General features: G+C 39.5%; 1 protein-coding gene across 1 annotated transcript; it reads left to right on the top strand.

Annotated features, from left to right (window-relative positions):
• Positions 1 to 3,941: 3,941 nt before the first annotated feature.
• On the top strand, positions 3,942 to 22,447 carry TMEM106B (transmembrane protein 106B). The gene is made up of 8 exons (XM_051786023.1): positions 3,942 to 4,091; positions 7,306 to 7,527; positions 9,982 to 10,045; positions 11,353 to 11,512; positions 12,340 to 12,480; positions 12,569 to 12,618; positions 15,925 to 15,978; positions 16,669 to 22,447. The coding sequence occupies exons 2-8, from the start codon at positions 7,308 to 7,310 to the stop codon at positions 16,805 to 16,807; spliced, it is 828 nt and encodes a 275-aa protein (XP_051641983.1). The 5' UTR covers positions 3,942 to 4,091; positions 7,306 to 7,307; the 3' UTR covers positions 16,808 to 22,447.
• The last annotated feature ends 1,204 nt before the right edge of the window (positions 22,448 to 23,651 follow it).

Genomic DNA, 23,651 nt, shown 5'->3' with positions numbered 1-23,651 from the left:
GGTGTCTTCTCTACCACCAGCAACAGGTATATGGCCACAATCCCCCATACTGCTACTTCATACTCTAGATTAGACAGGGATTATAGTTTTCACATTCTTTTTGTTTGGTTTTGTTGTTTTTGTTGTTGTTGTTTGTTTGATTGTTTTTCTGGACTTGGAGATTGCTTGCAGATCAAAATGGGTTCTGTATCCAGCTCAGTATTCAGATAGTATGCCATCCAATTTAAGCCTAGTAGGCTATATAAAAACAAGGTTTATGCAATCTCTCTGTCTGTACAAAGTTCCAATAACCTTGAGGGCATTATCCAGCTTCAGTCGAGTTTGAGAGATAATATCATTTACACAAATTTCATAAAAAGGTAACATAAAAAGATAACCAGGAAGGAGACAGAAGGAACTGAACATTTAGGAGTCGAAACATAATAACTTCCTATCCAGTCAGCAAATATCTACAAATTTCCCCATCTGAACATGGCAGCCTTCATGTTGCTGTCAAAATGCTCTGCAGGAGAAGATGCTAGGTATATGTAGTCATAATAGAAAATGTTATAATTCGGGTAAATAATACCCAACCAAGAGGAAAATCCATAGAAAACCAGGCTTCATTACCTTCAGTATTCACAGAATTAGTAGCTTATATTTCTAAAGGATGAAATAAATGTGAACAGCCTGAAGTTTCTTTAGATAACCAATGTTAGTAGATTGTAATTCATCTTAGGGAAAAATTAGAAGTAAATGTAATTCTTCACTAGTACTTCTAGGATCTATGTCTCTTACAGGTGCTCACAGGACCTTGGAGGCTGCATACTGGCACAATCTGCTGCTATAACAATTGCCAGCTCCAGCCCTTTCAAGGCTCTGATTCCCTTATCATACCCCAGCCAAAAAACTCAACTTGAAAGCAGGTTCATCACTTGGATTTCTTTACTGATGTACTATCGGAAGTACAAACTGCACCTGTTAAGTGATCTATGAGAACTAAGAGCTCATATTACTTGCAGCTGTCCCATAACTCCATCCAAAGGTGATGATTTCAGCTTCTCTCCTTATGCCATCTGGGTATTTCTGTTTACTAGTATTACGTACCACCCCTCTAACATGTATTTCTGAACTGATTAATTTCTGTGTCTCTGTTTAAACATGCAATCCTCACTAGACATAACCAGTAATATTGGATATTGTACATTCTGTACTTCGTTACTGCAAAATACCCTTTCACAATCACAGGAACCCTGTCGTGATTATCCCAACCTCAGTAGCTCATTTCAGTAACACGTTTAAGCACCTCATCACATATTTAAGCACTTCTAATGTGCTTCTAATTTGTACCTCTTGTTACCACATATTTCTTTTTTTTCAAGACTGCACAGTTGGTGTGGCACTTTATCCTTATATTATTTTTTATTCTCAGTTTCCATTGAATTATTTATTTATACCAAATAAATTATATTTAAGATGACCTTGAGGATATGTGGATGAGCTTGAGGGTAAGACAGATCCTTCCAACATTTTGATTTCTATTTCTACAATGCTATCTTTAACCTGTACTTTCAAAGTGAAAATAACACAAAGCAAACAGATAGCCAGAGATATGTTCCCTTTCATCATGACAGCTATAAAGAGATAAAGACCACAAACCATACTGCTTGTGTCAAAGCTACAGAAAGGCTATGGCAAGTAGTGAGAAGTCTTTAATATAAAACACCTCTATTGATTACAGTAACAGAGAACTATCTCTAAAGCCCTCACTGATTTCAGCTGTTGCTTCTATCATGGGCAAGGGAAACACTGTCTCAGGTAACCTTGTAATATTGTTACCTGAATGATGCCTTACATAGTTTGAGGGCTGGAAGTATTAGATGAAAACTGCTGCAGTTTAAGGTACAAAATCCTGATTTGATAAAAATCTCCCTGCTAATTACAATTTACTAGCAATATTTCTCTTGAATAAATTTGTATTGACAGAATTTAATTGCCAGAATTCAGTGTGACCTCCCAAAGCTATTCTAAAAACCTTTTTCTTAGACCTTTTTTGGCACATCCCCCATTGTGTGATGATTCAGGTCAATCTGACTGGCTGCCACTATTATTTAAAACAACGTAAAAAGCAAAGACAGCATTACTTTCTGTTTGGACACACTATGACTGTGTTTTACATTTTGCTTTGTGCTTCCTGGATCAATATAAAGTTGAGCCAGACCCAAAAGCCAATAGCCAGTGAAACTAAGTCAGGCCTGAGCCTACCAAATTTGGGACTTGCTGATACTTTAAGGTAAGATATAAACTCTATATAGGCACTAAGCATGCCAGGCATCTGTTCAAGGTATCTTGCACACACCATTTTGCAGTTAAGGACTCACAAAATACCACAGTATTTTTGATCTTGCTGTACAGAGAGCTTTATATGGGCACCTCAGGAACCTTGAACAATGATAGTTCACAGACTCGGTGAACATCTACCAGAGGGATGTGGGACTTGCCAGCTTTTTCTAGTAACAGAGGGAAACAATGAGCTGGCATTGGCCTAGATAAAGATACCTGCAGATTTCTTTTCTCTAAGCACATTTTTGGATGGGAGAAAGTTATTTTCTGTACTGATCATATCCTGGTCCCACAGCCAGGTGCTGGGCACACTGCTGGCAAGGCTGTACTGTGGGTGGTGCAACAGCTGCACCTGCTCTGCATGGCTGCTGGAGGCAGCCTGTCTCCTCCCAGCCTCTGGAGCAGCCTGGCACCCTGCCCCAGCCTCGTGATCACCCCAAGTTGTCTTAAGAACCTCTCTTCCTCATTCTCTCCCTTGAACCCTGTCCCTACCCTTGCCCTTGCAGTTTAATACATGGTGTGAATCACAGGATTACCCCCAGCCTGATTCATTCCTGCAGCTGGGTCGAGGTTCCCAAACCAGGCAGAGCTCCTTCCTCGTCCTCCTCCTGGTCCTCCCGAGCTGTGTCCCCTCTGCACAGCTCTTATCCCTTTGGTGCCCCTGCATCCCCGCAGAGGAGCCATCTCCCATGTTGTCACAGAGAGTGGGCAGAGGTTTTCATGGACCAGAGGCAGGACTATGAAGACTAACTATCACGAGTTATTCACTTCCAACATACTTCATTTTGCTCTGGCAAATTGTTTGGATAACATTTCATGCCCTGGATAAATATCTGCTGTACAAGCAACCTTGTATAATATGATGCAAGTTATAAAACCAATCTGCAGCAGTTTCTGACACTTTTTTTTTTTCTGACCTTACGTCGCTTTTCCTCCCTCGAGCATTTCCCTTGCCCCGGAGCACAGCGGGACGAGGTACTTCCACCAGAGCTACCAAACGGGGCACAGCAAATAGCCATGGTGCCTCACAAAGTACCAAGAAGTTTCAGAGAGAAGGAGGGGGCGCACACCGCTGCGGGCAGCGCAGCGAACGAGCAAGAGGACGAGACGACATAGTCCTAAGATGCACCAGAGGAGGTTTAGCTTGCACATGAGCAAGAATTTCTTCACAGAAAGGGTGATTAGACATTGGAATGGGCTGCCCAGGAAGGTGGTGGAGTGACTGTCCCCGGACATGAGTGCCCTGAGTGCCATGGTTCAGTTGACATAGTGGTGTTTGGTCATGGGTTGGACCCAATGATCTCCAGAGGTCTTTTCGAACTTAACTGACTCTGACTCTGAACCACAGCTGACAGGGAAACCCTGGGAGAAATCCCGCTCCATCTCCCTCCGCCGCGGAGCAGGGCTGCCCCATTAGCCCATTCCCCTTTCCCTTGATTCCATGCCCGCGTGCGGGATCATCCTCCACTCCGCCCAGTGAGGGTAGTTTATGTGCCGTTCCCGAGCCTCCCGCCAGCTGGAAGCCTGGCACGGCCCGGCCTGCCAGGAGAACAGCAGAGAACCCCATACCCCCGGCTCCCCCTGGAGCCAAGGGACGCTCCACCCGCAGCCAGGCGGGACAGACAGGGCGGGATGTGCCGGGCCCGGCGCCGCCCCCGCCGCCCCGCGGCTGCGCACACTCCCGATCCGGGGCTCAGCGCCGGCTGCAGCGTCGCTTCGGGAGCCTCCGCTCCTGCGTGCCCGGCCCGGCAGCGGAGCCCGCGCCGCAGGTGGGGAGGGACGGGGCCGAAAGGGAAGGGAAGGGCTCTCCCGGCGCGGGGCCAGGGCCGCGGGGCGCTGGCGGAGCTGCGCCGGGCGGGGGTCGCCGCGGCCTCCCGTGGGCCTCGGCGGGGCCTGGGCAGGCCCGCGGCGGGGCGGGGGGTGCCTGGCCCGGCCCGGCTTGGCCTGACCTGACCTGACCCTGTCCCGGAGCGGCTCCTGTGCCGAGATCCCCCGGGGAGGGCGGGCGCCGGAGGCAACCCGGCAGCGACCGAGCTCGGCGGGCCCTGTCCCAGCCTGCCGGCCGGGACTTCGCCATGTTTGCGAGAGCAGCTGGCGCTGACGGGCGAGAAAACCCCCAAATGCCGGGATTCTTGACTCCCGTGTTTTTGGCAGCGCCAGCCTTAACTGGGCAAGCAGTGCTCGAGAGGTGGGGTTGTCAGGGGGTCACGAAAGGCACCGCTGGTCGTGCCCACCTATGCTGGGCAGGTCTGTGGCTGCCAGGTCGCTGCCTTACCCTGCTGCGTGCTCTACTCTGGAGGAGCTTGTGATGTTCATGATTAAGGCACAGCTCATGGGGCAGGAGATGGTCGCGATTCGAAATCTTTTGATGTATTGAAAAAGAAGTAGGTTTGTAATCTCAAGTTTATGTATTTGCATATAAAGGATAAAAACGCCACCCTAACCTGCTGGAGAAGTATAACAACTTCTCCAGTTGTATAACGTTTCACTTAGTTTATAAACAAAAAGTGTCCTCCCCTCCACCTCCCCGAGTCTTGCATGTAGCACAGGATGTGGTGGTTCTGTGTGTCTGCGACACTGTTTGGGTTTTGTCTATATACTATAGTCTCGCAGTGCTGTAGCAATCTGAAGGGTGCAGTCTTAAACAAAGCCACTTATCAAAACATTTTTAATTTACCAAACTGTTTTTAACAGAGTGTGAATTTAAGGAAACTCCAAGCAGACTGAAGTGTAACATCAGTTACAAGGGAGAGACTGGATCAAAGTCCAGCTATTAAGGAAGTTGGGTTTCTGGTTTTGGTGACAGTATAGAGGCTGTCACATACGAAGATGTTATATTCTCAGAGTTACTACTCTTCAGCATATAAGTGCTGGATAAAAGACCATGTTCTTGATTATTAGTAAGCTGTAATATGGTTTAGGCTTGGTTGGGGGGGAAAGTATGTTGGAGGATCAAATTTTGTTTGCAAATGGTTCTCTGTTTTCTTATTTGTGAACTGAGACATGTCCCAAGTCTCTGGCACCAGTAAATTCTAACTATTGAAGCTCAGGTAGAGTTGGCATTGAAGGATGCATATGCATCAGTATTTTAATTCAAATAAAGGGTGTGCTCTTGAAAGGAATTCCTGGTTACCCTTGCCTGCTGCACTTTGATTCATGTCACAGTGTGATCAGGGCGTGCATGAACTCTTCCTTTTGGAAGAAGCTAAAACTAGAAGATGCAGTCCAGTTGCCAGTGGGTGTTGTCAGTCTAGACAATGGAATGAACACACAAAAACAGATGCAGTGTGGATTTTGGATGCTCAGTGACTATTTCTTTTAAAGAGTTGCTGCTTGGTCTGTGTTAAGTTGTTAATGTAGACATAGCCTGGGCCTAGTGTCAGCAGAGCATCTAAATTGGGTGTAGTTGTAGCACCACAGCACCAGGGATTGATCCATAAGCTTTCAGGCCTGTAGCTGTGACAGCTATTGCCTAAACTGCAAGACTCAAGTTTCATAGCAGGAAGGCTGTGGGTCAGCTGCAAGGAGAACAGTAAACAAAAACCCCTTGTGGAATAATTGTCAGCAGCCTTTTCAGGATTTTTTTTTTTCAACAGCCTGATAGTTTTAATTTTCAGTTCAACAATTTCTATTATTGAATGGCTCTCAAACTTAGAATGTTTTAAAAAGTAGCAGCACAAGGGTTAGTACTTTGCCTTCTTGTGAGGGTTTAATGACCTTGATGGAAAAAAAAAATCCTGCATGTTTGCTGGAGCAGTAACTGGGACTTGTTGGCATTTGTTGACTTACTTTCCCGCTCCCACGTTCACCTATCCTTCGTGGCAATATAATGAATTAATGTTGTGTTTGTGTTACCATCAACATATTTGAGATTTGTTCTGTCTTGAGTGGTTGGCTTAAAATATTCTGACTTGTTTTGCTCTCTTAATCTTACTCTTAGGACTTCCTTTCAGTGAACCAGCATGATAATTGCTAGATGCTGCTTTAAAAATGCCACTTAATGGGAAAAAAAATGGAGTTTTGCATGTTCTCTTTAAATCATGCTGTTCCCCCAGACAGTGATGAATTGAGTGACTGGTGTACCTATGTGTTAAGTAACTAAAATGGCTTATGGGGATAAGCTGATTGCCACTGCTGTACAGATTTATTTTTTTTTTTACCTTTGAGTTTGCTTTCCACCTGTTGCAAATTGGGAAGGTTTCTGTTTGCCTCAGTTTATTACAGACTTTAGATCCAACTGTTCTGTATTTCAAAGTGTTTCAGTGTTATGGCTACAATAATGAGAAAAAAGTTAAAATTTGTGTAGGTAACAAAAACGCTTTTGTGAGTAATGCTTTTTTTTTTAAATAAGTCTTTATAAATGCTACTTGGCAGCAACTATGTTAAACTCACTCCCATTTTTAACTTGACTTTCTTGTGAATTAGTCCTCTTTTGAGTTAAAAGGACTCATCAATTTAAACACCTGGATATCTATATTTCTAACTTGGAAACTAGTAGCTGGTTCCATGTTATCAAAACAAGTCCAACCTAAAAAACTTGTTAGAATTGGGTCTGTAGTATGTGTAGAATTAACTAAAAATTGCAAACTTGCTTTCTAGAGCCCAATCTTGATTTTATTTTTTCTTTTATACAAAGGTTGATGTGTTCTGTTAAAGTCTGTACAGTAACAATCCTTTGAAAAGCCCTGCTAGACTGTTGCAACTTTTGCCAGCGATTGTACCCTTCCAACTTTAAAGCCTCTCATAGATCCCCTTTCAACCTGTGCATATTGGAGGATCTGAACAAAGCTCCCAGTTAGTTCAGGTTCTTTACAGCTTGACAGGGCTGTGGTGCTTTGCAGGTCTTAAGGGATCTGAACAAAGGAGACCTGGAGTCATGTCAGACTGTGACCATAGACTAACTGTTACACGGTGCAGGGGAATTAAATACAAGCCATGTTTGAATCATTGTCCCTGAAAACTTTCTTCTGACTTCTATTTTAGACATGGGAAAATCACTTTCTCACCTGCCTATGCATACATGCAAGGAAGATGGCTATGATGGAAGCTCAGTGTCTGATAACGTGAGGAATGGTTTAGTTCACTCGGAAGTGCACAATGAGGACAGCAGATGTGGAGATGTGTCACAGTTTCCCTATGTGGAATTTACAGGAAGAGACAGTGTCACCTGCCCAACTTGCCAGGGAACGGGAAGAATTCCACGAGGTAAGTTGTCTTTGTTGTTCTTTTAATTTCTTTTTTAACTTATAAGTTTGCTTCATAACCATGTGCAGTTATAAGTGTAATAATTCATAACAAATAGAGCCCTTCTACTCAAGTTTTTTCATCTTTTTGGCTTTTTAGGACTAAGTATTTTGTTACAATTACACTACATAAATGGAAAAAATTGGGTCGGTTTTGGCTGTTCAGTGTTGGGTTTTCACTTGTCTGTACAATGCTACTGTTTCTTTCTTCTCAGCTTTAGAGTTGAAAATATATAGGATCTTTGGCTGCCAAGGGAAAGAATAGGCTGCCTAGCATTAGTCTTCATACCTAACTGGGTTTTTTTTCACTTTGCCCTCATATTTTGTTTTTCCTTTTGATATGGAGCTGTTTTGTTACATTTCTCTCCTGCATGATAAGCCACCTAAATAGCTATCTAGGAAGCAATCTGTGAAAGGAGAATGCAGAATATCTGAAAGTGGGCAGAAGGAGAGAGTGACAAACACAGCAGGCCAAGGGACAGTCTTCTGCTTCAGCTGCAAGATCTTCCTTTTGATGGGGGGGGGAGAACTGATGAGATTTAGTGTGTGGATCTGCTTTTGCCAGACCTCTTATCCAAAACAGATTATTGGGTGTAAAAGCTCTTGGAACTGATTTTGACCAACATCTCAGGAAAACTGAGTGATGTCTATGCTGTGTCCTTCTACATGTGCCTCAGTGAGATTAGGTTATGATATAGTTCAAAAATACTTGTGCCTCACATATGTATAAGTGGCAGGGGGCACAGTTAAACAGTTGTAAATATAAGAGATTTGTGTTTTAGCTGTTAAACTTCATACTATGATTGGAGTGAATTCAGCAAATTTGAAGTGTGGAAAAGCTATGAAACTAAAAATTATATTAACCAAAAGACTATAGAGAAGGAAGTTTGTTCTGTTAGCTTGCTAACTTGAAATACTAGATAATATCAATAGCAAGTTTAACTCAAAACCGTGCTAGCTAAAATGCAGAAATAATGGGATTCCTGTGTTCTGAAGCTTATTTCTTGACTGTGGGATCTGTAGATGTAATACTTAAATGTGAGTTAATTATTTTTTGAAGTAATTATTTTGCAGTAACTATTAAAACATGCATGTTGTCCATGCATTCTAATGAAATAATGTGATTAAAGCTAGAATTTTAAATGAGCTGTTAGAACTAAGAGCATTGTCTTTTTAATTATTCCTTAGTACTTTAGAGAAAAAGAAAATAATGTTTGGAGTTTTTTTGAGGGAATAGGGTATAAGTTAAGTGTTCACAGAATGACTACATGACTCATAAGTCTATAACACATGATTATGGCTAAACTATAATAAATATGTGAAATTATGCTTTGTAACTTGGAAAGCTTTAACTTTTTCAGTATGATATGGTATGAAAGCAGGACTGTGCTGTTGTGTTCAAAGGTTGAAGATGCTTAATTGAAGCAGAGATGAAAATTTGTTTTAAACTGGTAGAAGTTTTTTAGAAGGTTGATGTTTTACATGTTAGTACCTTCTTGGTTAGCATGCTTTGCCTAGCTTAGTGATTCAGCATGGAATTACTTCCAAGTGCTTAATTAGCTAAGTGATGATTTGGTCAAATTCTGCATTTGGCTTAAAAAGTGCAAATATGACTTGGCCTTGAGGCCTCTGTTCTCATACAGGCAAATCTCAGTGCCACAGCAAAGAGCAAAAGCTATATAGGCAGGTGTGGTCCATGTGTTTTCAACAACTCATCTGTGCCTGTGTTCTTTACTTCTGCTGCTAAGATATTCCCCTTTTAAGCATGCTGTCTAGTGACATAACTTGTTGTTTGGAGGAATTCCAGTAGATACTTACTTTTACTTACAGGGTGCTGCAGCCCAGCAGCACCGTGATAAATGGTTTTATGTACCAGTGAATGCAGTGTGTGTATAACTTGTGTTGCCAAGGCCATCCATATTGTTACATGGTAGTTGCAGCTTGGGTTTGTTGTTCGTTAGGGTTTTTTTTAAACAAACCTGACTTCTGCTTTTCAGAACAGTACATGAAGAATGCCTTCTGTATCAGTTCTTACTGCCCAAGCTTCTACATGTTTTGTCCTATGACTTTATATGGTCTGACACAGAGAGCTCAAAGCTGTTCTATCTCTGTTTTCCTCCAGGAAGTGGTGCCAGAGGCAAGCTGCCTCCCATGCATGCGTGCAGCACAGAGGTGGAATTTATTGGTGTTTTGGTCTTTGCAGACTTGGTGTTTTTTCCTCTCAGTGTTGTGTAATCCATGCTCTATTTTAGAAAATGACAGAAGCTGCAGTAGTATTTGACTTGATTATCTAGAATTTAAATGTTTATCATTAGTGTTTATTCTTTGGTGCCATTAAGTCACAATGGGCACTCAGGTAAAACTGCAACAATACTTATTCTTTGCTTAAATTCTTAAAGGGTGTTTTTGTTTTCAGGGCAGGAAAATCAGCTGGTAGCATTAATTCCATACAGTGATCAGAGACTGAGGCCAAGAAGAACGTAAGTTAATGGTTACTTGTCATACATGGATCTACAGTTAATTATTCTCTTCTAGTTAAAATTCAAGAATTTAAAGGAGATAGTGATAAGAAGAATCAAGCTGAGATCACTGGAATGTTCTCTTGCATTCTGTACTGAAAGAACCTTTATCGTGAGTTATGTCAGTCTTAACCTCTAACTTCAGGAGAGTTATTTATTAACAGGTGTGCATACTTCCATCACAGTATGTCTTAGCTAAGTACAAAGCTAAGTAATAGTGTATGACCTATTCATATAGATACTTATCTGTGTGTTTACAGTAATGATGCAAGTATTTATCAATCTCTGTGGTATCTTAATTGACCTAAGCAGATACATCTTCACTGTTAAAGTCTGAGTCAAGTGATTGCTTCTTTGAGCCACTACTACTAAATAAGTCACCTGATTTTTGCAAGTAGTAAAGTCAACAAATTCATCATTCTGATACAGTATATTTATTTTTTTCCTAGGATCTACTTAAAGGTTTCATTACAATGCTCAGGGCTTCTTGCTCTGACACATTTGGGGTTTTGTTTTTTAGTTTTGTTTTTGTTTCTTTGTTTGTTTTGTTTTCTCTAATGTTTGGATAATGTTTGATGTTTCTGTAGTAAACAGAAATGATCACCAGGAAAAAAAAATACAGTAACTTCACGTAATATATTCTGATCATACACCTGATGTAACATTAGTACAAATTTGAAATGTATTACTGTAGTGTTCTAATTTTGACAAAATTGGAGCTACAGTAGAGTCTTTTATTTGTGGGTGGGGTTTTTTATTATCTCACCCACACACACCCCCACCCACCCACACCCACACCCACACAATTAGGTTAATTGTGGATTTCCTGCTCCTTATCTGGAGTCTAACACTTTCCCTGAAAGTTGGGATTCTCTGTCATAAGAGCTTTATTTTGCTTTCTGGGTGTGTTGTGCAAGAGTCCTGCTGAATGACAGAAGTTGTGCTATAAATGAATGTTAAGAGGAAGTGCTTTTGTTTCAAAACACAAAAATATTTATCTCTTCCATTTTTCTCTATAAGTTACAAGTGTTGGAATAACTGTGTTTTGAAATGTGATTTCTGATGTATAAACAAGAGTAACAGCTGTTTTGATACATAGATGTGAAGTGCAGCATAGCTATTTTTTTCCCTTTTAGAAGCTATTGGAAGCTAGAAATAGACTGAATTACTTGTATTGACTAGTCCTGCTACTTATCACTTACAGAAAGTAGCATGCCACTGTTGTTTAACGTGCTTTTGACTCTGAAATGTGCTCTTTTTTTCTCCAGAAAGCTCTACGTGACTGCTTCTGTAACTGTATGCTTACTGCTTTCTGGGTTGGCTGTATTTTTCTTGTTTCCTCGCTCAATTGACGTTCAGTACGTTGGTGTGAAGTCAGTGTATGTCACTTACGAACAGGGTAGACGTATAATATATCTAAATATTACGGTAAGTCTGACTGTCTCTTTGGATATTTGTACTGAATAATGCATCAAGGGATAGTGATAGTTTAATATACATAGAAGTTCTGGTCTAGCTGACAAGCTTAGTCAGTGCCTTAAGAAATAGAAGCAGCTAAAATGACCAGTTGGAAAAGTTTAACTGTATCTGCTGTGGCTCGTTCCTGTATCTACAGCTAATAGAACTGGAATTACAAGCTAACACTGGGACTTTTTTTTTTATGGGAACAGTGATTTTGGAGTTTTCTGCATTATTTTTGGAATATAAGTGAAAGGTAATGTGTCTATGTAGGAATGCTATTTGATACTACCCTTGTATTATGCATTTGTCAAATTGGAGCTGAGGAAAAATGATTTCTTATCCACCTTATAACTTAGAGGAGTTCTTTCCTCATGGTTCTTGACTTCTTGGTAATGCACTCAATACAGGGTTGCCTAAAGACTTTAGGTAGAGTTCTTCATTTTAAATAAAGCAAAACTACCTTGGGAGAAAAGGGTCCTCTGATAGCTAAATTTCCTGGAAGGAATAATTGAGGATAGGAAGGAATTCGGTGTTTGCAGTGGAGGGTTGTCGCCAGGGAAGTTGTGAAGAAGTTTGTGCTGCTCGATATATTCACTGAACAAATCCTGAGAAAGGAGTTAAGTGATGGTCCATTACATCACTCCTCCCCACAATCATAGCAAGCAAGAAAATTTACTTGCATCATTTCAGGTGTTACTGTCTCATACACAAGTTTCAAAATGCTTCCTCTGTGTATCTCGTGAAGATACACAGAATGGACTGGCTGTTAATGTTTTGTGTTTGTTTTTTTTCAGAACACACTAAATATAACGAATAACAACTATTACTCTGTTGAAGTGGCAAATATCACAGCCCAAGTTCAGTTTTCAAAAACAGTTATTGGCAAAGCACGTTTAAACAACATCACCAACATTGGTCCTCTGGATATGAAACAGGTAAGTAGTATAGGCTTTCAAAGTTGAATACATGTTAATCTGCATATATAGATCTACTCATTTGTGTTTTCATTACTTTCTTTTTTAGATTGATTATATGGTGCCCACGGTCATACAAGATGAAATGAGCTACATGTTGTAAGTATATTCACCTCTAAATATCACATGGGTCTAATTAAAAATTGCAATGGTGTTAAAAGCAACTTTTTCCAAAGTTAGCATAAATCTGCTTGCAGAGATGTTGTTGCATTTTCTTAAAGTTTAGTAGTACTGAAGAATAGTTCAACCACAGTTGTTTCAATAATTTCATATAGTGACTTCCTGTACCTGGCACTTAGCCCTTTAAATTGTTTCTCTCCAAATGATTTAGGCCTTGGCAATAGCTGCTTTGGGGGGTGAAGGTGCAGGTGGGTTCCCCTAACAGGTTCTCTAGTAAGTTTCCTACAACTTTCTCTGCAGTAGAAGAAAGTTTGTATTTAATACTATACAAATTAAAGACTAATTTGCATTTCTTTGCTTCAGACCATGTGTATACAATAGTAAGCAGTATTTACAGCCTGCCCTTTGTGTGGTTTTATTCATAGCTTCTGAAAGTTCATTTGTCCAACAGACTGTTAGCTCATTGTGTCTTGGTAAAAAAGATAAATGTTAGTTCTCTTACACTGAAATGCAGACTGAAAAGAAAGAGTTAACTATTGAGACTTCAGGTCCATGTGCAGTTCCAGTGGATGACAGCCCCTTCTAGTTCTGCAGTGTTGGAATAAATTGAAATAGGTATGAAATAGCAAGAGGGGCACAAATTCTAAATAAATGGAAAGTGTTGAACTTCTGTCACCTTTTAAAACCATGTAAGGTAGCTTAATGTAAACACTGAATCCTGTGAATCTGCTCACTCTTTGGATGTATGAGGAATAAATAAACTTCATAACCTTCATAGAAGTCATGCTAATACCTACCTAGTTGTGCTTCTGGTGCAATAATACATTGAAACTTTCATGGTCAGTACTGTGGCCTCAACTTCAGTAATGCTGTTGAGAGTCTGTTCCCAACATTAGCTGCAACTTTCCCCTGCAAGCTGATGGCTAGCCTTAGAAAAACCTGCATGGCTTTGGATGTGTAAAAAGATATAGACAGGCAGAAGCTGTCTGTAGTCTGAACTGACTGGCTTCCAGACTCCTCTGCTTGACATTTGGAGCCTTGGCAACAGTGGTGTGGAACAATGATGCACTCACTGGTCCAGCTTGGAGATATGTTGTGCAGTAGAAACAGTGAAGCTGTAATGCATCAGTGCCAGCAGGCTGTAAGGTGAACTTGCCCTCCTTCAGGACTGTTTGTGAATGTTGCTAGAAGAGCAGACTAATAGGTCATTTGTACATGTGAGAGAATATTTGTTGCTTCAGCACAGGGACACTAAGCATGGACTATACTTAGTGAAGAGACCCATGACTCTAGAAGTTTGTGTCAGTTAAGTTCTTGTACAGGCTGTTAGAGCAAGGTCCTAGTGAGTAGCACTCACTAACTTTGCTGTCATGTGTTTGAAATGTACTAAAAAGAACATGAACCACATACAAAATTATAGCTGTTCATTTTCTCCATATTTTCTGTATGTTACACAGTTGTTATTAGTTGACTACCCTGAGCTATTGACAGTTATTGTTGATGGGTTTCTACTCCTTCACTGTGTTGTGAGTCTGGAAACCTGGGTTTGCTGTATGGAGCAACCCTGGAGACAGCAAGTGAGCTTCCTTTGTTTGAATACCTAGCTAAGATAGCTTCAGCTTGTCTTATTGGGGTTTTGTATTTGTTTCTGTGTTTGGGTTTTTTCTCCACATAAAAATACGAAGGCCCTGGGCTTATCTTTCTAATACAGATAGTGTTGTGGGTTATAGCATTGGGGGATTTTACAGTGGATCACATTTCAGTGTTTCCCCAGCTAGTTAATTTAGGTCTTGCTTTAGTCCTAGCTCCCAGGTTTGGATCCCAGAGAGTGTGTGTCCTGTAAAGTCAACTTAGGTTGAATACCAGAGATTCTCAATGACATGAAGTGTCTGCATTCAACCAACCTGCATGATGAAATCAACATCATACAGGGCATTTCCACATTTATTTTAGAGAGCTGGCTCAATGTGTAGTTCACCTTCAATGTAGTTTCCTAGCTACAGTTTTGTGCTGTGTAGTGTTTGTTGGTATTTTTTTTATTTGGTTGGTTTGTGGTTTGTTTTTTAAAGCAGATTAATTTTCATCTAATCTTGACTTAAAAAAACCCCAGCATGTTGGTGTTGCCCCTCTCTGCTTGTCAACCAGTATGTACTATTGTATGTGAGCTGGCTTTATATTGTGTTACAGGTTTTCTATATTTAGGATTAGAAAAGTACATTAACTGAGGGTATCTGGCATTACGCTCTAACTAAATTCTGATTTAAGCCTAGCAGGGAAAACAAAATCAAAATGTTTGACATTGGTACAGATATAAAACAGCTTTTAATACCAAGCTGTTTGATTTGTATTTTCTTACAATTTGGATCACCTTTGTTCATTCACTGTTTAATACTATATTGTATGTTTGTTGGTGCAAGGGGAAAGAATGACCACGGCGTTGACCACTGAAATGTTGTGGTGGCTGCCATGCAATCTTACTGCACTGATCACATGGTTTTCATTCTAGAGCTGATAGTTTGATGCCCAAGAGCAAATGATTTAAGAAGTGGGGGTTAAAAATATGCACTTACATGGTGCTTTGTATAACTGGTACGTAGGCGCGTGTCAGAAAACATCACTCTGAAAAGGTTTTCTTGCAAGAGAACAATAACCTTGACTCTAGAATCTCTGTATGTTGGTTAAAGGTTACTTTGCATAATGTAGAGGTGGATGAGTGCAAAAAATAAAAGGGACTTTCCTAAGTTGTTGGTACGTGTTGAGCAAGAATAGCAGTACCTTCAGGATGTTTGAGGGGGGTTTTAATGCTGACTTTACCTGAAAAAATGCTAAAATTGGCATAACATTGATCTTTTCTTGTAAAGTTTCTATATATAGAATTCCACGTGAAGTGGAGTTGCAGCAAATTATTTCTGTATCCCTTCATACTGAAAATCTTTGTCAGTGGCAAAGTGATATCAACAGGCTTTAATGTAGTGGGTTAGGTTAACTTTTTTAGCTTCTGAAAGATGGAGTGAACAGTTTCTTAGGACAGTTCTGTTGGCAGGCATTATATGTAAGCAAACACACGTTTAGATTTGTCCTGTGAAAGCAAGACTGTATATATAAAACAGATCTAGGTGACCATACAGTAACTGCTGGTGACTTAGAGCAAGTGATTTTATTGCCATTGCTACCAACTCTGTAGTCTCTGTCAGAATTTCCAGTTGAAACCACAAGTCTTGCTTTTTAGATAATTACCTTGAAAGGTTTGATGCAAATCCAATAATTGTTTTTCTTTTTTTGCAGTGACTTCTGTACTTTACCATCTATCAAAGTACATAACATAGTGGTGATGATGCAGTAAGTATGGCAAACTTTCTATTTGTTGGAAAAAATTTTAGAAGCTGTGTAATTGTTATCAAAATATTACTTAGAAATATTTAATCCTGGAGTCTTTGCATCATAGATAAAATGAAATCAACGTGCTTTCTAGTTCTTGAAACTGAACCAGGCCTTTTGACAGGTTCTGGTGGTGTAAAGACACTCAAATAAACAGAACTGTTGTTACTGTATCTGCTCTGCAGTTGGGCTGTACCTGTGGAGCTACTAATGTCTCAAAGACTTTAAAATGACTTTGTGTATCAGCCACTGTTCAGAACTTGCTGAGAACTTTGTCATCTTGAAGGAGTTACAGGCTTTAGTACTCTGTCAGAGATTGCTTTTTGTGACGTTGCATAAATTTCAGCATGGTGGGTTGTAGGGGTCTGTGTTTAGGCTAGACATACGATGACTTGTCTAATCATTTGCTTTCTCATCACTAAAAAAGATATTATGAGCAAACCTCAGCTTTAGCATCTTCAGAAAAACAAGTGTGTACTCAGGGAACCAGATGTCTTGTATGGAGAAAATCTATAGTGGTAAATTACTAATGTTTTTAAATTTATTTATAACATGTTTTGTTCCAAAACTTTCTCCTTAAAAACCCTAGTAGTATAACAGCACATTTATAGAATAGGAAACTCAAAATCTCTTCTGTTTTGTCTTTTTAAGAGTGACAGTGACAACCTCGTACTTTGGCCACTCTGAGCAAACATCCCAGGAGAGATACCAGTATGTGGACTGTGGAGGAAACACGACCTATCAGCTGGGCCAGTCAGAATATTTAAATGTACTTCAACCTCCACAGTAGAAGCACCTGCTGGTTGGTCTGGAATGACTGCTGTTGGTGCTTGCAGAGATCCTTTGGATAGGACTGGTACTACATGAGGGGGAGAGTACGTGCAATGTACAGCATAGCAAACATGGTGACCTGTTCGCTTTAGATACAAGGAGGGAAGAGGTGCAAAATGTATATAGGCACACTTGTTAAGTGTTGTGTTTTTCCCTTCTGTTTGCTTTCTGTTACTGTAAGCACCTCTGTCAAGTTGTGTGGTGGGAGGGAGAGGGGGAATATTGGATTCTTGAACAGAACTGGGACCTTTCCTTACAGTGTGGTACATCATCTTAGAGTAACTGTGTTTATGTCTGTGTTTAGGTGAAATGTGTCACTAATGAGCATTTTAAAAAAAAATTATAAATTTTAAGATTATACTTCAGTTCTTGATATTTGACTATTGAAAAAGGCAGTATTACTACTTAATAACAAGATTACTTTAAAGTATCTGGGTGTGAAACTTCTATTAGTAACCCAGTGACAATAGTTCTTTATTTTGGGATTCTATGTTTTTGTTTGCTATACATGATTAGAGGTGACATGCAGTCTGTGACAGCCAGGAAAGCTCTCTTGGATGACACTGCACTTGAATGTGCAACTTCTAGAATCATTCTTATTCCCTCCTGCTACCTCTGGGATGTTATAAGGAGAATGTACATTGTTAAATTTAAAGTCAGGTTTAAAACTAAACAAAAAACAACCCCCACAACAATTACTGACAAAGGAAAAATTCAAGACTGTAGAAAATTAATAAGTAGAGGCTTTGCCGGTGTGTTTTATAGTAAACTTTTGAGAATAGCTATGAAAATCAGTATTGTGCAGTTGGAACTAGATGGGAAACTTTAAGCACAGGTTTGGAGAACTTCATGTAAATTTTCATGATTTTTATTGTTTTAATATACTGCGTATTTAAGCTACTTCTAAGTGTTAATATGTTTGGTTGTGCTTATTTCTTGCACAGGCTCAGTAAGCAAATGCAGTAGTTACTGTACCTCCAGAGCACTCACAGTTCACATCAAAGTTAAGGGAAAACGCAGCAATCCTTTCTGTAAGGGTAAATGCTGATGTAATTGCAAGACTGACTCACAGCAGTAAATAGCATAGTTTGCACGGTGAGAATTTCCAGGGTTCTTATCAATTATGGTGATTATAAATTTTGGGTCCAAAGTTACTTGACTCCTTAGGGCCGACTGTTCTAAGGGTTGGGTGCAAAATGTTTTAATTAACTAGATCAGGATTGGTTTATTTCTGAATTAGATAAGATGCAGCTATAAGAAGGTACTGTTGAGACTGTTGCATTTTAGTGAATGATATTTTTTTTTTAAATAGATGTTGTGGGTTTTGTCCTGCCCTTCTGCTGGAAATAAGTTACACAAAATGAATTAGCAATAAACACTATGGAAAAAAGCTGCTGGGTAACTTCTTGCCCCTAACAATCTCTGATGCTCCAGTACTTCAGTCAAGAGAGATGTCTACATTACTCTTTCCTTTACTGGCCTCTCTTAGATGGACCTAAGGGGATGGATGGGGAAAAGAATATCAGTGATGTAAGGCTTACTTAGGAGGCGTTACTTAACCATACAGAAAAAACTCCAAAACAAAACCAAAAAAACCCTTCTTTGTTTGAAATGCTATGAGCACTTACTCTGACAGTCTCTGAAAACTTTTGGAACCTGAACTGTCAGTTTCATATAGTTTTTGATAAGATGATGATGTCAGGTTTTGGCTTTAGAGAATTTCTGGAATTGGAGTAGTCAATTTGGATGACTTCCTGTAGTTATATTCTGAAAATTATTCTTGAGTTTTGGCCCTTGAAAGTAAGCATTCTTTATTACAGCTTGCAATCATGAGGGAAACTAGTTCACAATTGACTAGTCTTTCTAGGGTATAGATGAGGTTCAGTCCTGTGGCTGCTAAAATGCATGGATAAGCTTGTCTGAAAGGTGATAACTAAAAACCAGGATAGTGGAGAGCTGGCTAAAAGCAGAGGGGTTAACTTTTCGATATTACTTGTTATAGGAACATTTGCTTATGTTGGAGAGCAGGGAGAGAATTCTGATTTAAATCATGTTAGATCTGAAGTCAGCCAGCAAGTGACGCAGGCGTTTTCTTCTAGGCCTAAGTATTTAGACCTAGAGCGTTGGTTTTGTTTGTTTGGGGGTTGTTATTTGTTTGGGTTTTTTGAAAGAGAAAAGAAGAAAGCAGCTCTAGGCAGATATTTACATTCATTTAAAATATTTTTTTATTCCAAGGGTGAAAGGTAGTCTAAAATAACTGGAATAGCACAATGACAAAATTATTTGGTGACAGTAGTGAACGCTGCTTTTGAACAAGCATGGCAAAAGGAGGTTACGCTTTATGCAGTGCTGAGACTCAAACTGACTTTTGAAATTTTGGCAGACATACTGAGCAAAATACATACTTAAATCTGTAGATCTTAACCTTGCATGTAGTGCTTGGTGTTGGTTAATTCAAATTAAAGAATTGAGTGGAGTTATTCTTTCCATGTATGTGTCAGAAGGGGAAAGGTACAACTCAGTTTTTGTCCTGTAGGATATCTAATGGATATAAACTTTAACACCATCAATTCATGGTAGACTTACTGAATGATGAAGAGTTCTCACCTTAAAAATAGTGTGGGTTAAAGGTCCTGTTGAGTTCTCAAATTAAGTCAGTATGAGAGAAGTAAGAGTAACAGTAACAGGCTTAAGGTTCTGCAGGTGTTAGTATCTCCTTGCATAACTGTCAGCATATTACTAACCAAACAAGGCAAGTATTCTAATTTATCTACTAATTTTAATATAACATCTCATCAGATAAGCAAGTAAACGTCTGTGTGAATACTTAACTTAGACTAGATTTATGTGGCTGACCTTGGAAGCATGCTAAGAGAGCAAGGGAACTCTATTAACTTGTATAACTTTTTAAACAAGGTATCAGAATAGATCCAAGTGACAAACCTGTCATTTTTCACATTTATTTTATCTTGATTTTAAAATAAAAAAAGGCAAACCTTTCAGTTCGCTATAAATAAGAAGAAATTCTCTCCAGAAAGTGAGCTTGAAGAATTGTGGTTTTTTCCTGACTTGTCTTCATGTGTGTAAGATAGATAGTTTCTGAAGGATTTCTTCTGAAGTGATTCATATTTCACTTGTAATTTCCCCATAACCTTCTAATACTATAAAATACCTTTATACTGGCATCATAGTATGTTTATTTCTAGTAGAGTTGTTTTCACTTGAATTCTTTGTAGCAATTCCTGTACCAAATCCTGTTGCACTTTAAAATGGAAGCTCTGTTAGTTACACCTTATAACAGTGGTCCAGATGTTGCACTGTAGTGGCACTATTGAAAATTAGCTTAATGTATTCTGTATAGAATAACTGTAAAATTTCAAAATCATAACTTAAGTATGGAACACCTAAATGCATAAAAATGTTGGCTATTTGGCATTGGAGAGCAAAATTATTGTACATTTTAAATATGTTGCTTTAAAAATAAATAAATGAATTGATGAAGCTACCAAACCATCAGAGATCCAACACTCAAATATCTTTTTGGAGAGATTTAAAGAGAAGTGCTCTTACTAAAAGATGTAGTACCTGACACTCACTGTTGAATTCCTGGTGTGGGGAAAGGCCTGTAGAAGCTCATTCATCATTTCTTTGATCATCTTGATATTTAGGGGATAGTTGCTTAGTTCTTAATCTTTCACGAAGACAAGCATAAGTATCTTTTTCCTGTGTGGATAGCTTTGAAATTCTTAATGCACTTCTGATGTGTGCATGACCTTGATTTTAACATTGTAGTGTTTATATTTTGCAGTCTGATGTTGGCAGACTTAAGTACACACCTTAGTTGACTTTGCTTCAAATTGTCCTTGAAGTTCTGCAAGTGAATATATTTTTCATTGTCGTACATTGCAAACATGCCTGGGCTTTTTAGTGTGTGGTGTTTAGAGGGAACCATTTAAGCACCAAATCTCTGAAATGCTTGGATTGAACTGTTAGGGTCTTTAACCTTCTGACTGAAGGTTGTGCCCTCATGATGGAAAGCATGGTGCTTGGAGTAGTATGAGAGAAGCTTCTAGATTCAGAAAAAGTTAAAAAAGAAATAGTGTTATCTCTTATTCAGCACTTAAAGCTTCCTTGTTTTTTGTGGGAGTGGTAGTTGTGGTTTTGTTTTTCTTCCCATCCCTCCCACCCCCCACATTTGTAGCAGAACATCTGTATGTTCCTAGACAGCACCTTCTGAAATGAGTGACCTGTTTCAGAGTTGGGCAGCGGCATGAAGTGGAATGTCAGTTGAACTGGACTTTAAATGTTATGAGATTATTAAGACTAATGGTGGTACCTCTAAGAACTATTTTTTTTACTTGTCTGTCCAACAAAAAGCCACAACCCTAGCAATGCTTCCTGGCTTACTATTACTTCTGAAAGGGAGTGATAAATAATGTGAGTGCAACCAACATACTTCAGTAATGGACTACTTGCAACCAGCAGAATATTTGGTTTGTGATGGCCCTGATCATGCAAAATAGTTTAGATTTTTTTATTTTGGCCTTGGGAGGAAGGAATAAAACCTAACCAAAACATGATGGAAACAATAATTTGGCTATGGGAAACACTCAGTGTTTGTTCCACTTGAGAAGTCACCTTCCTATTTTATCTTTAGCTGGGGAGTTCTGGTCATTACCAGAGGGCTAGTTTGGGGTAGTTCTGCTGCCCTATAGCTCTTGCCATGTAAGCCTGATTCTCCACTGGTTTGGGAGGCCTGTTGTCCAGGAATCTGCATGGAACCTGAATGCTTGGCAGTGTAGTGAGAGACTGTCCTGATCCTCAGACTGTCCTCTTCCACCAACCATCACAAGGGTCCTACAGCGTAGATGTGTATGTCTCCTGGGAACTGAAACTGCTTTTGCTTTGCATGGGCAGGGTTGTTTAGTACCAGACATGTGAGTGTATTATGGTGCCTGAATATTTTGGATCTGTCAGTGATTTAGCTCTTTTGTTTTGTTTAAGGAAGCAAATTTAACTACTGTTAACATCCACTGTACAGAGTGTGCATATAACAGCTTAAGATATGTATAGAAATACTAATGAGTGATAACTATTTTTGTAACTTAAGATGTTCTTGTAACTGTGTAGCAAACAATCTATCCACTTAAGCATGATAAACACTCTAGAAGTAAAAGGGTATTTTGGAATGACTTGTAGGACACAAGCTGTCTTAATGTAAGTTAACTGGGACAAGGAATCTTGTTATTTAGAGGTTCAGACTCTGGAGTTAACTTCACTCTGAATATATGTTTCTAGATGGGATTGTTTGACTCAAAGAATGATATTAAATTTTCTATTTAAAAAACTTGGATCATGTATCTCTCCTTTTTCTTTTTTTAACTGACTTAATTTTTTTTTCTCCTTCTCCCTGTCTCCCACAAGTTTTCCCCCCATCTGACCATATTTTCTCACTAATTTTCATGTATCTTCAATGGTATGACTTCAGTTTTTGTAACTATTGGCATTCCATGATGTGAAAACTTTGCAATCTACTTTTTTTTGATACTACGTTTTATTGTGTTAAGTCTGTAATAAACTGAAGTATCTGAAAGCTGAACACCATATGTGAATGAATTAGTGTTGTCTGACTGAGCTACTGAAGTGGCTGAGTTCAAACCTGGGCTGCTGTGGTGGGTTGACCCCTGCCAGCCAGTGAGCCCCCACCCCACTGCTCATACACTCTTCCCCCAGTGGTGGAGAGCAATAGGACAAAAGCGAGAAAACTCTTGGGTCAGGATAAAGACAGTTTAATAGGAGAAGCAAAGCTGTGTGCACAGGCAAAGCAAAAAAAGGAATTTATTTCCTCCCAGCAGGCAGGTGTTTACAACAGGAAGACAAACACCATAACTCTGAATGGCCTCTCTTTCTCTTCACCCTGAGCTTTTATGGCTGAGCATGATGCCATGTGGAATAACCTGTTGGTTGGTTATGGGCATCTGTCCTGGCTGTGTTCCCTCTCAGCTTTTGACCATCCCCAGCCTAGTCCCTGAAGGTTTGGGCAGAGTGAAGGGTGAGGAGGAAGAGGAGGCAATGAAAAATTAAACCTCTGTGCTGTATGAGCACCATTCAGCATTAGCCAAAACACTGGTGTGTTATCAGCACTGTTTTAGCCACAAACCCAAAGCAGAGAGCTGGGGGGGGGGTGTGTGAAGAAATTTAACTCCATCTCATCCAGACCCAGTTACAGCTATTTGCAAAGTTATATTAGGCATTGATTATCACCTGAAAGCTTTAATCTTTAAAAACTGGGCAACAAAGAAGATGGCTTTGGAACATTCACAATATTCAAATGTTACAAGTATTCTTACACAGATATTTTGGAAAACCTTAGGGGTTATTTTTAAGGTTTCTCCTGGAGTAACCTGTTGTAGTTTCATGACTGCTACATCAGATTTCTGGTCTGGATAACTAATGAGTTAGTATGTCTTAGTATGTAGAGAGATTTTTGTGTTTTGTTTCAACTAGTGGATCTCTTTACAAAGACTAATTTTTTTAAAACTAAGTTTGTATGGGAAAATAATTTCAGTCATGCTTGCTATTTTCTTTTCCATGCGGTCCTTTTTCCTTCCCAGAGTTGTCATAATCATTGTTATGACTGTCCAAGCCCTGTATTAAATGTTATAAAATTGGAGAACAGTAACCTCTAAGCAGTACTTTGCTATGTATAGATAAATGCTTGAAGAGATGTGAAGAACTATTTCTGTCTTGTTCTACCTACCTGGAGATGGGTAGACAGAATTATATCTTTAGCTGTGAACAGT

This window comes from Manacus candei, unplaced genomic scaffold (genome assembly GCF_025592945.1).
Source record: "Manacus candei isolate 608988 ecotype Guabito, Panama unplaced genomic scaffold, ASM2559294v1 h1tg000021l, whole genome shotgun sequence".
NCBI classification, from domain to species: Eukaryota; Metazoa; Chordata; class Aves; order Passeriformes; family Pipridae; genus Manacus; species Manacus candei.
This window is presented reverse-complemented; position numbering and strand designations above follow the sequence as displayed.